We start from the raw sequence: 13,510 nt of genomic DNA on the forward strand, positions 1-13,510 counted from the left end.
CAATGTTATCACACCATAAAATAGGTGGGTGTGACGTAGGAATGCCAATCTCATGTAGTAATGTGTAGCCCAGTTAGTTCAACAGCAACATTAGTTAGGGCCTTATATTCGGACTTAGTGAAAGAGCGAGCGACAATCCGTTGCTTGCTGGATTACCAACTTATAAGATCAATGCCTAAAAAAATAGCATATCTGCTAGTAGACTTGCGATCAATATAGTCTCCAGCCCAGTCAATATCAGGGTATGCATGAAGTTGGGGATTAGAGGAATGATCAATAAGTAATCCATGAGAACGAGTGTGCTTGATATAGTGCAAGATGCGCTTCACTCGTGCCCAGTTGTCTTCAGTAGGGGCATGCATAAATTGGAAGACATGATTATTGGAAAAGGCAACATTAAGACGAGTGAGTGTTATGTACTGGAGTTCATCAACAATCGACCGATACTGTGTACCATTAGAGAAAAGTGCACCCCCTGAAACAGATGCCTTGAATGTAGCAGCAATGGGGTTTCCAGTCAGGCATGTCTGCATGGTGAAGTAAATCTATAATGTACTATTGTTGTGATAAAAGTAGTCCTTTGGAATGTGTAATAGCCTCCACACCCAAAAAGAAATGGAGAAGGCCCAAATTTTTCATAGAGAACTGATCAGGGCTTAAATATTTATAACAAGTGTTACATAATCTAAGTTTTAATTGATTATCTATGAATAAATTAATACACTTTTATTATTTATTTTGAGCACAGCATTTCAGGGTTAAGCTAGCGATTTAAGAAGAATTAGAGTTAATTATGCATCAAAGTAGATCACTGGGACCTACAAGAGTTCGGTTTTCCCTGTGACACAGATAGAAGAGTGCAATGAGGGAAAATTTGGTATGTCACAGAGAAAATTGCATGAAGGATAGAAGCATAATTTCCAGAAAGCAGATTGGTCCCCAAGCTATTCGATTCTAGCTCAAGAATCCAAAAGAATCTTTTTAGTTGCTAATGTGAGGAGGAGTTCTAATGGAATGCGATTTCTTGGAGAAGGAAGGAAGCCTTCACGGTTTGGGAGTGGGCCCTCACCAATCACTATTTCTCCCGTCTCTCCTATTATCTCTCCCTAAATCTCCTCTCCCCCACATTTCTCTCTCTTCATTCAATGCTGCCCACGGCTTCCCATCTCCTAAATCTCTCCTTCCTAAAAGCTATCTTCCCTATTTTCTCTCTCCCATCTCTCTCTAACCCTTGCACCAATTCCGATTTCTTTCTAATCTCTCTCTTTTGTCTCTCATCTCCCTCACAGTCTCTCTCTCTCTCAATTTTCTCTCCATATCTCACGCTCTCTTTTCTTTTTCGATTATTTTTCTTTTTAAGAACGGCTTCTCCCTCCTGAATCGCTCTCCAAAATCCACGATCTAGCATATAGCAGCCCCTTCCATCGTACCATAATTCTTCCTCTTTTTCAAATTCCTTTCTCCTCCATAGGTTTTTTTGGACAGAACTGCGCAGAGACCAGCACCATCGCTAGTTGTTGTATCATCATCTCTCCAGTTGCTGCCTCCATCAACATTGCACCACCATTCACCTGTGTATTGTGTTCCATGGAAGATCGTCGTCACCGATGCTAAACCCTGTCAATTAGCTCCATGAGTTGCTAAGTATTTTCTGTTTTTAAGTGTAGAAGAAACATTGATTTCTTTTAGTTAATTTATGGATGATACATCTGATTGCTTGATGTTAAGACTTATAACTAGTTTAGAAAATTTGTTTATGTGATTCATCTTCTTTATTCAAGCAATGGTATTCTCGTGATTGTAATTGAAACCGATGATAGTCTATAACTGACCGAACTAAGCGTGCTAAGCCAAAAGCGAAAGACGATAGTGATCGGCAAGATAAGTTATAACTAGGTCGAATTACAATTTATCATTATGTGGTGTCATTAGGCTTGCAGCTGTAATGAATCGTAGGTGTATGCCATAAATTAACTAATGAATCAATATGGATTTGAAACCTGAAGACAGTCTTCTCTCATCGTTTTCTTCTTCTTCATCGATTTTTATTTGTTCATTAGTTCATAGTTTATTTTTAATTGCATTAAAGATAATTATTTTCGAAATCACTTTACATCATCTTAAGTAACTTAGCCTTTTAGTTCCCTGTGGATTCGATCTATTCTTACCACTGTTCTAGCAGTAATTTAGGGTCTATTTTTTATCTCATAATGATACGATCAAATTTTGGCACCGTTGCTGAAGAACCGAAGCACGGTTTGCTAAGATTGATTTAGTTATTTCGTTCTATTTTGTTTCAGTTTTAATATCAGAATTTTCTCCTTTTTTAATTTTCTTCTGTAGCGTAATTTTAGTTTAGTCTAAGTTGCTTTTATTTTGTTTTGCAGGCAGCCCAGTTTGCAGAGCAAGGAAGAGTGCGCCATTTTTAGCCCAACTTGTTGAACTTGCATTCAGCCTTCTTGCACATCTTGGTTGTGAGTCTTCTTTGTTGGAAAACACATTTCTCCAAATTTCTCCATAGAATTAATTTTAATGATAACAAACATGATTGAATACTAACACTCAAATGTTTAAGTATATGATCGACTCCATGGCCGGGCCACGAATCATCTCAAGACCTCAAGAAGGAATTAAAAGATCTTGATCTTCAGGATGCATGATTGAAGATTAAAAAAAAGAAAGAGATTGGGGATTGAAGAACATCATTGAATGAAGCCAAGAACCATCGTCTCCAAAAGGAAGAAGATCCAAGAAGAACCAAGTGCACTTAGAACACATTTCACACATGTAACTCACTTGCACATCATATTGCATCAAATGTCTTAGAGACTCTAGGAGGTACCCTAAATCTAAGGATATGTCCATAAACATGATGAACCAAACCCCAATAAAGTCCCAAGCAAACTAGACAAAAACCCCGAGGTCAGACAGTAAAAGACAAGCCAGACTGTCTATAGGTCTGACCTACCGGTCGACCTACAACAAGGTCCATTTCGACAATCAGTAGGCAGTATAGCCTATCGGTTGAAACCGATAGATCTGTCGGTCGACCGACACTTGATGGGCGATCCATAGGTCAATCGACGATCAACCACGAGCCCAGAAAGCCTGTAACGGCTAGTTTTTTCAGCGGCTAGTTTTTTATGGTCGACCTAGAAGCCTTATAGGTCGATCGACAGGACTAAAAATATGATCATTTTATATCCGTTGGGACTCAAACTTAATCCCACTTTTGGCTATAAATAGAACTTCAAATGAGCTCTAAAAATACAACTTGAACACATCCAACTACCAGTCAACTAAGACCATTTGGTGTAAGCCTTAAATCATTATCGAGAGCAAGTGTACTATTGAGTAAAAAGTTCCAATTTCTTGTTCTTCTTCAAGAACTCAAGCTCTTTACTATCTATACTTGCTCCAAGCTATATTATCAAGAAAAGTGTATTGGAGATCAACGGTGCTTCTTCATTATCATTGTGCACCATCACTTAAAGGGTAAAGTGTTACTACTCTTTGATAGGTACTTATACCCCAACTCTTTATTGTATTTGTTTTGTTTATGCTTTTGATTTGAGAAAGTATTGTTGTATTAATCTAGACTGTATTTAGATTAGTACAAGGACCCTCTCATCCATAAGAGATTGAAAGAATACTTTTGTCCTGTAACTAAGATTGAAAGGATACTCTTGTCCTGGAACTAAGATTGTAAGGATCCTCTTATCCTCGAAAAAAATTTGTAAAAGTGTCATTTCCCCACCTATTGTATTAAAAGTGAAATACTAGTGAAATTCTCTCAAAGATTGAGAGGAGTGGACGTAGACTCTTGGAGTCGAATCACCATAAATCTTGTGCCTCATTTACTTTTGCCTTTTACATTGTTATATTCTTTTTAAGTGTGCAACTAATCGAAAAAAACACAAAATCCGCTAGTGGTAACCTATCCACCCCCTCTTGAGAACTTAGGCTTTGGTGAAACCTTGGTTTTTGAATTGTTGAAGAGATCGATGTTCTTGAAGAAAGGTTCAAGAACATCTTTCCATGTGCTCGTTAGAGGAAGAACCACTATCTGGAGGAGGAGCAATACTTGAGGCTCTTCAGGTTAGCAAATCTAACTAACTATATATTTTGTGGTTAATCTTGTATGGTTTGATATTCATGGGATGCGAAATAATACGAATTGATTTCTTTCGTTGCACATTCGGGTATGAGATGGTTTCTGTTATTCCATTTGATTATGGAAAGCGATGGTTTCCTACTATTGTTTATTCCACCCACCAACAAAGACAAACTATGGAATGATAATGTTAGGTTGATATAGGGAGAGAGGCATCACTATCGCGTCTACTCCTTTCTACTGGATGTCACTTCCACCACAGTCTTGACTTCAATAGAAATTGAGCTGAGGCCTCTTTTGTTTATGTTTCATTCCCATACTTCGATGAGATGAGGGTGAAGTTGAAGTACCGAAAAGAGGCATTCGCCAGCCCAACCAAAATGATTTTAGGTAAAAGGCTAGATATGCTAGCGATATACCGTATGTTAGCACCCTATGTGTCTTATCTCTCTGTTTCTCCTTTTGAGGGGTAAGGGAGTCATTTCAAAGGTGGAAGAGAGAGATAGACACACTGGATGCTAGCTTACGGTATACCGCTAGCATACCTATCCCCCTCCCCTGATTTTAATATTCAATGGTCTACTTTAATGCGGCAAATTTGGAAACTAAAAATAGAGTTCTTTTTCCCTATATTTAGTTATGTCTAGCCCGACTTATGTGCTTTTTGTCTTCTTTCCACATAATCCTTTATGAGTATTGCACACTCTTAGCTAAGGATGTAAACGGATCGAATTCGGTCAGATAGTGGTATTATCATATTCGTATCCGATTATATTCGGATAGATTTGGTTAATATCCTATTAGTTTTTGTACGGAATCGGATAATATCCTATCAATTTCGTTGATGAGGGTTAGGGTTGAGAATTCAGAGTTCAACAACTACCCTTTCTTCTACTCTTCTTAGTCTTTGATTTTATTACGTTTTTTTTAATTTTTATTTTATCTTGTATTTATTTTAATAGATATGTGATTCCATATATCACAGTTCATAAAACGATATATGTATGAAAATCTAGAAAAAGAATCACATTATCTTAACTTATAAAATTATAAAAATAAGAAAACAAAATCCAATAAGGTAACTTAATTGGATAGATAAACACAGATATATTTCAGACATTTTATTACCGTCAGATTGCGAAACAAATTAGATAATAATCAGTCAGATAGGAGGTTATCATATTCGTATCCAATTAGTTTTCGGATTAATCCGGATTCTCCTAAACGAACGCAGATCGAATACGAATTTTTTAATATCCACTGACATCTTTACTCTCAGCCTTTGCGAGTGGTCTATCCTAACTGGCCCAATCAGCATATTTCTGGCTTGGACTCCATTTTTGCAGTCATTGCTGGGGCATAGCTTGCCGCTTCTCAAATAGGAGGGAGAGCGGCTGTCCTTAGAGGTTGTTCGGCTTGTTTAATATCGGGCTGCGATGCTCTTAGCGATGAACCTTGGATTCCCCTCTTTAGTGATTGCATCGAAGTGCCTACTTGTGATTCGAGCCCTTAACAAATTTAAGTCATCACTTGATTGGACAACTCGTACTGTGTTATTGAGGACTCTCATATTTCTTTCTAGGAGTTTTTTCATTTATTTTGTTCATGTTTCGTGGGCCTATGAGGACTCCATGTTTTGGACTGAGAATCCCTCAGCCGGAGGTTCTCCTGTGCTGAGTTTTTTTTTTGAACAATGCAGAAACATATTTTATTAAGAAGAGAGATAGGAGAAAAACCTCCTACCAGGTACAGCTTGATCAAACAGAATAAGGGGAGATCACCACCAAGATCGCGAGATCCCGCCAACAAAATCCTACAACTACCAAGGGGGAGGGGGACGAGGTGGTGCCTTTATGGCACAGATGCAATCCAGGAGAGTCGATCCCTTGACCTCCTGGGCATGCACTCAACCGGCAATGCCTCCAACCAACCGAGCTAGCGGTTGTTTGCAATTTCGCAAAGCTCCACTTGCAAGCGAATGAGCAGGGAATATGTGAAAACACAACAAAATCAAAACTTGATTCTATCTAACCTGTGCATGAGATCATACCATTTTTAAAACATCCAAGGAATCCCCACAGGTCCACGAATTAAACGAAACCACACAACATATTTCATCATAAAACAGACACGAAGGAAAGAAAGGATTATCATATACACGACATGTAAGGATACCAGTGGTAAATTACCTCATTGCCTTCCAATGTAAAATTCGAAAAATGCCCAAATAAAAGCATCTCATAAATGACTGGCGACTCCTTCATGCACAAAACTAATGGGAATCTATGTTGCAAAATATGCAGCGGCAAGTACATATGTGCGATGACACATGAATCTTATCTAGTATATACAACATTGCATGCATATACACATCGCCATCTCTTAAAAGGGCTGGCATGCATGCGCCAGTTGTGTTAGCAATCAGGATGAGGCTCCAGAGTGTCTGGAACTACCTGACTTTGGTTGAGGGAATCTTTGAGATCTCCACCAATAACTTATGTAAGGCTTGAGGCTTTGCAAAGAAAGGCGAGTGATCAGAACCTTTCAGCCGGAAGACCTTTTCTGGGGGGTTTGAACTTATCATGCTCTGTTGTAGAGACAGGGGTATTGCATTATCTTCAGGAGTCTCTATATAGAACCGCCTGACAGAGCCATATTTACTATCAGAAAGGGAGAGCTTCTCTAGAACTGGAGCAAAAGGAATTGGCCTCAAGGAAACTGATGCCAAAGCGACATCCTGGTATCAAGATAACCAAAAAGAGTTAATGCAGAAGTTCAAGTAGAAAAGAATTCATAAAAACCAATTATTTGACAAAACTGCGGCATCAGGTAGCTTATTTCTGTTTTTTTTCCTTCTCTTCTCCCCTCATCCCCAACTAATGGTTCCTCTTTCAATCAAATGATTATGAGGTGGTCATGGTAGGAAATAAGTAACCAAATTTCCAATTGTAACACCACCTTGTACAAGATAACTTCTTAGGAGTTTCTTTCCAGATTATGGCAAATATGGCGTCTTTACTGGTTGGCAGAATGTTTTGAGTACCAGTACTCAACATGAAATCAACATATAAAGATTTTGAAGAGGCCATACTGGAGGCCACATGCCCATGACTATAAACAATTTCATCCTTGTCCGTATCACTAAGATGCTAAAATACATCATGAAAGCATGAAGATCTCAATGAAACAATATTTCTACTCAATTGAAAATCAACATTCTTTATTTTGTCCATGTGACCATACAAAAATACATCTTATAAACTATTTTATTTATGGGAAAAAGAATGCCAACTGGTTGCGTGACTCCGGCACCCAGACACAGAAGCGCACGAAAGTACCACCCTGCCCCCCCCCCCCCCCAATGAAATAAAAAAATCGCACCTATGTTGATGCCCCTGCATCAATTCTCATTGCCCCCCGTGCTGGTGCAGGCGCTACACAACCAGACAGATCTCTTGCTCTTTATTTATTTTATTTTATTTTATTTTTTGGTCGATACCATCTTATAAACTATTCATGGTACAAAGAGACGTATCTTGTATCAGCAGATTAACACAAAAACATACCTTAGCAGGACTTTGATTAAATAGCAAGTCCCTCAATAATGTTTTGTCAAGGTCAATAGCAGTTGGGGGGTGGTCATTCCCATTTGCATATATAAATATTTGAGCAGATCGCATAAGATCATTTGAATCTGCCTGTAAAAGTTGAGAGTATCAGTGGCAACAGAGCAAACATATACTTTTTAAGCCAAAAGCATTAGATTAAATATTTAGGTCTCTCACTCCCTCATAGATCATAGATAGAATTACAATTTACAAACCAAGTGCCAGAGTTCAACTTCTTGTCTATAAGGATTAAAGGGGAAGGATGTCTGGATTAACCATCTAGTGTATTACATAAGGACAAAGCCTCAATTAGATTTTTTTGGGCATAACAGTTGAGCATTAGCATGCTGAGTGCCAAGTTATATGTAGGACCTAAAAATTCAAACAGAAAAGGTAGACCATATCGCAAGGTCATTCATTTCTTTAAGGACCTCTCTTCCGCAAATGAAAATAAAGTTACAGTTGTAGGTGTCACAAATATACACCAACACTGTTCGAGAATTTCAAAAGGCTAGAATAGATACGTGATCAATAAACTTCACTTACGCTTATAGTTCTTTTTGATTCTCGTAAGACTTAAATAATTTTTTAGGATATATGTAATACCCCACATTTGACTTTTCATTATTTTTATTTTGGATGTTTCTGGCTATTTGACTGTTATATAGATTATTAAATATGATATTGTGAATATTTTTTTATGTTATTTACATTTACATACTGATATGTGTGGAGATATTGTCTGAAAATTATATTGTTTTTGTTGTGCAATGGCATACTTGTAATTAATACATTGATTGTCAAATGGCTTGATTGTAATTATGATTGTTTGACATTTTATAAATTTTATTATATACTTTTATATTATGTAATCCGATATGTAATATTTTGTTGTATTTGTGGAGACTTTGAATAATGGCTTGTGACTTTATGATCACAGCCCCACTTTATTTATAATGGAAGTAGGAACATTCCAAAATAAGAACAAGGACTAAAATATTCGTACGACAAAAATACCCTTGAACCCATATTACAACACTCCCCCTCAAGTTGGTGCATAGATATCAAATATACCCAACTTGTTAATTATAAAAGAAAACTCTTACTACTAATTCCCTTAGTGAGAACATCAACCAATTCCTCACTAGACTGGATAAAAGGAACACAAATGACTCCTTGCTCTAGCTTCTCCTTGATGAAGGGACGATCAATTTCAACATGTTTGGTGCGATCATTTTGAACTGGGTTATGTGCAACACTTATTGCTGATTTACTGTCGCAATAGAGACGCATAGGTAGATCAACAACAACATGTAAGTCTCGAAGGAGTCCTTGGAGCTAGAGGAGTTTGCATATTCCATTGGTCATAGCCTGAAATTCTGCTTCAGCATTGGATCGAGCAACAACAGCTTGCTTCTTGCTTCGCCAAGTAACCAAGTTACCACCAACAAAAATGCAATAGCTTGATGTAGATCTTCTGTCATCTGGAGACCCTACCCAGCTAGCATCAGTGAAGGCTTCAACTCGAAGATGATTGTGAAGAGAGAAGAGACTACCTTTCCAAGAGAAGACTTCAAATACCTCAAGATCCTATAAGCTGCCTCCAGATGAGTAGAATAAGGATTATGCATATATTGACTAATTACACTCACTGCAAAAGCTATATCAGGTCGAGTATGGGACAGGTATATCAAACACCCAACCAATCTCTGATAGCTGCCTTTGTCAACTGGCTCTCCGTCCTTACTATTTAAGTGAGTATTCGGTTCCAATGGTGTATCCGCTGGCTTACATCCCACAATAGATCAAGTGTATACTTTCTTTGAGAAAGAGAGATGCCTTGAGCTGAATGAGCAACACCGATCCCAAGAAAGTATCTAAGCTTTCCCAAATCTTTAACTTCAAATTTTATACCAAAATAAGCTTTTAATTTGCTTATCTCTTCAACATCATTTCCAGTGATTACTATGTCCTCCACATAGACATCAATACTGTAATATGCTGGCCTGCCTTCTTGATAAACAAGGTATGATCAGCATTGCTCTGTGTGTACCCAAATCCTAACATTCCCCCTTTTTGTTGTCTCTTTTCCCAATTACCTAAATTCTGCCCAGACCAAACCAGCTAGCAAAATCCCTCCTTTTTTGGATCAAACTCTCCTCTCACCATAAGGAAAACTCGATCCAAATTGCCCCCTCATTTGACCATCATAAACCCTAAAAATCCATCTTTTTCTCTTTTCTCAAACCCGAAACCCCAACCCTAACCTTGCTGCGAATACTAATTAAAAGGCCTAGATTTGTTAAAACTTAACGGAACCTTCACTGATAGACTCCTCTACATCAACTTGACCTAACCCTACCATCAAACCCTAGGTCCTATCAAACCCTAACCCTAATTTCACAATTTTCACCTATTTTGACCTAACCGAACTACATGTTCAGTTCAGATCCTGGTTATGGGCTTCTAGTTTGACTTTTCAAATCTAGGACTACACTACCATGGCTCTATGAAAATGACAAACCATGCTCTAAGGGACTGCTTTAGACCATATAAGTTTTCTTCAGATGACATAACTTTCCTTGTGTCTCTAGGGCAGAAAAAACAAGAGGAATCTCCATATATATACTTCTTCTAACTCCCCATGGAGAAAAACATTTTTTACATCAAATTGTTGAAGGTCTCATCCTACGTTGACAGCACAGGAAATAATTACCCTAACAATATTCATCTTTGCAACAGGGGCAAATGTTTCCTGATGATTAATCTCATAGGTTTGGGTAAAACCTCTGGCAACCAGCCTAGCCTTATATCTCTCAACCAATCCATCAGCCTTCTGTTTAACAACAAAAACCCATTTGCAACCTATGGGTTTCTTTCCAGGAGGAAGTGTTACCAATTCCCAAGTGTTATTCTTTCCTAAGGCACTCATTTCTTAATTCATTGCTTCTTTCCACTTTGAATTAACGAAATCTTCCTGCCAGGTGTTAGGGATAGAAACAGAGGACAAAGAGGAAACAAAGACATAGAAAGAGGGAGAAAGAGAATTATATGAAACAACATTGGAGATAGGATACTGAGTACAGGTTATTTTAGGCTTACAAATAGCAATTGGTAAATAAAGACTATGATCAGAAGTAGACTTACCAGAAGGAGAACTTGGAACAGGTAATGCCGATTGAGGTGGAGCAGTGGTGATGGTTCTTTTATGCTAAGTTTCTCGAGAGAAAGCCTTCAAGATGTCAGGCTCCCTAGGCTCCCCCTGAATTAAAGGCTGCTCCTGTTCCCCCTTGGATCACAGGCTGCACTTGTTCTTGTCCAGTTATGTCATCCTCAAGTTCTATGGATGGATCTTCCACTGTAGGTACATATACATCCAATGGTGGAATCAAGTTCGCTTCACTAATATGCTCCCCCTAAAGAGGACCATGAGTAGGAAAATAGGCCACAGACTCGCGAAAAATGATATTCTTGGTGACAAATAATTTCCGTGTAGGCGGATGATAACACTTATACCCCTTCTGGGTTGCAGTAGCCCAAGAAATGCAGCGGAGTCCCTTGGGATCAAACTTCCCATGGACATGATGATTACGAGCAAACGCTACACAACCAAAGACCTTAGAAGGAACCACCAAAGAAGAGGATCCCAGTAGAACATCAAGAGGGCAGCAAGCTGCTAGTGCACAGGAAGGCAGCCAACTGATGAGATAGGCAGCAGAGAGCATAGCATCACCCCAAAACCGAAGAGGAACAGTCATTATGAACATAAGAGATCTGGCTACTTCCAAGAAGTGACGATTCTTCCTTTCAGCTACCCCATTCTGGGCAAGAGTTCCATACAAGAGGTCTAATGTATAATCCCATGAGAAGAAAGGTAGGTCTGAAAGGAGTCGTACATGTATTCCTTCCAATTATCAGTCCGAAGAATTTTTACTCGAGCATCAAACTGAGTCAGAATCATTTTGTGAAACAATTGGAAGTAAGAGAAGACATCACTCTTTTGGTGCATAAGTTAAACCCGTGTACTACGACTAAAGCAATCAATAAAGGTGACAAACCACTGGTAGCTAGAGGTGGAAACACAATAGGCAGGGCCCCACATCAGAATGAATTAAATTAAATGGAATTAGACTTCTATTATCTGAAATGGGATAAACAACCTTAGTTTGCTTAAGCATCACAAGAAAAATTGTTTGGATTACATCACTTAAATAAATTGGGAATTAAAGTAGATAAAACTCCAAGAAGAGGGTGGCCAAGACAACGATGCTACTAATGCAATTTGGCCAAAGCTGATGCAGAAGATTCATGGAGAGAAGCCTGAGAAACCAAAGCGGATGAGGGTGATGGAGAACTATCAACCATGTAGAGACCACTACCACCTTACCACTGCCAATCGTATAACCCATTTCCAAGTCCTGAAAAATACAATGGGTAGGAAAGAAAGTCACTTTGCAATTCAAATCGCGAGTGAGACTACTAATAGATAATAAATTTGTAGAAAATTTTGGAACATGCAAAACAGAAGAGAGACACAAGGAAGGAGTGCACTTAATGGTGCCCTTCTCAAAAATAGAGGAAAGAGAACCATCAGCGACCCAAACTTTACTGTTACTAGACAATGGAAAATATTTAAAGAATTGGGTAAAAGAACTTGTCATGTGATCAGGTGCCCCGGAGTCAATGATCCAAGAATTGGACATGATTGAGGCATAATTGCTACTAAACAAAATACCTGGTGTGGGTGAAGGTGAAGAAGTAGGAGTGGAATGTCCTGGCAATGAGGTAGCAAAAGCAGCAGAAGGCACTGGTGAAGTAGTGTCAAGCCGAGTCATCAAATGACAAAGATGCTGAAATTCCTCTAGGGAAAGAGGTTGGTCGGATGTGATGTCTTCAGATGAAGTTTGATTAGCCATGGCTATAGAAGAACGACCTTGGCCACGTCCCCTGGTATCATTGGGGCGCCAATGTAGCTTCCAACATTTCTCTCTAGTGTGACATTCCTTGCCACAAAAATCACACTTCACCGGTGGGCAATCAACAGTGGAACGATTACTTGTAGTACGAGAAGGAACCCCACGAGATGTTTGTTGTGGTTTGGTGAGGAGGATAGAACACTCCTAGGTAACTGGATGAACCATAGCAATGCGACGACTTTCCTCTGATTGCACCATAGCATATGCTTGTTCAAGAGTTGGGAAGGGATCACGATTCAAGACATGATTTTGAATCTGATCGCACTCCATATTGAGACCACCAAGAAAATCAAATACCCAAAGACCTTCCCACTTCTTGAAGGTAGTGGCATCAACATCACAAATACTAGTAAAGGGCGCATAAAAATCCAGTTGTTGCCACATACCACACAGTTTAGAATATTATTGGGAGAGGGATAATTCTGGTTGCTTCGTGGCATGTATCTTTTGATGGAGTACATAGCACTAGGCAGTATTACCGACCTGGGAATAAGTATCCTTGGTTGTCTTCCAAATCTTGGCAGCAGTGTCGAGGAGATAGCCACTAGCAATATCAGGATCCATGGAGTTGATGAGATATGACATTACAAGAAAATTTAATGTCATCCATTTATCTTGGGTAGAACCAGCATCAGTAGGCATAGTAGTGGTTCCTATGATGTAACCAGAAAGACCACAAGAACCAATAGCCAAAATACAAGATGTCAACCACATGACATCATTGCTCCATTTAATTTAATGGGGCTAGCAGGAAACGGAAGGAAGTCATGCTGAGTTTCTCCTTCATGTCCAGTAGAAGCGGTTGAGATATT

At 38.8% G+C, this 13,510-nt stretch overlaps 1 protein-coding gene across 1 annotated transcript in view; it reads right to left on the reverse strand.

Annotated features, from left to right (window-relative positions):
- Positions 1-6,282: 6,282 nt before the first annotated feature.
- The window catches only part of LOC122669585 (putative methylesterase 11, chloroplastic), a 57,593-nt gene continuing 50,365 nt past the window's right edge, over positions 6,283-13,510 (reverse strand). Inside the window, exons 4-5 of the mRNA XM_043866377.1 lie at positions 7,681-7,812; positions 6,283-6,851 (exon numbers count right to left, since the gene is read on the reverse strand). Of these exons, the coding sequence (XP_043722312.1) occupies positions 6,564-6,851; positions 7,681-7,812 (420 nt within the window). The 3' untranslated portion in view covers positions 6,283-6,563. The remainder of the gene's footprint in view (positions 6,852-7,680; positions 7,813-13,510) is intronic.

This window comes from Telopea speciosissima, chromosome 7, assembly GCF_018873765.1.
Source record: "Telopea speciosissima isolate NSW1024214 ecotype Mountain lineage chromosome 7, Tspe_v1, whole genome shotgun sequence".
In the NCBI taxonomy this organism is placed as follows: domain Eukaryota; kingdom Viridiplantae; phylum Streptophyta; class Magnoliopsida; order Proteales; family Proteaceae; genus Telopea; species Telopea speciosissima.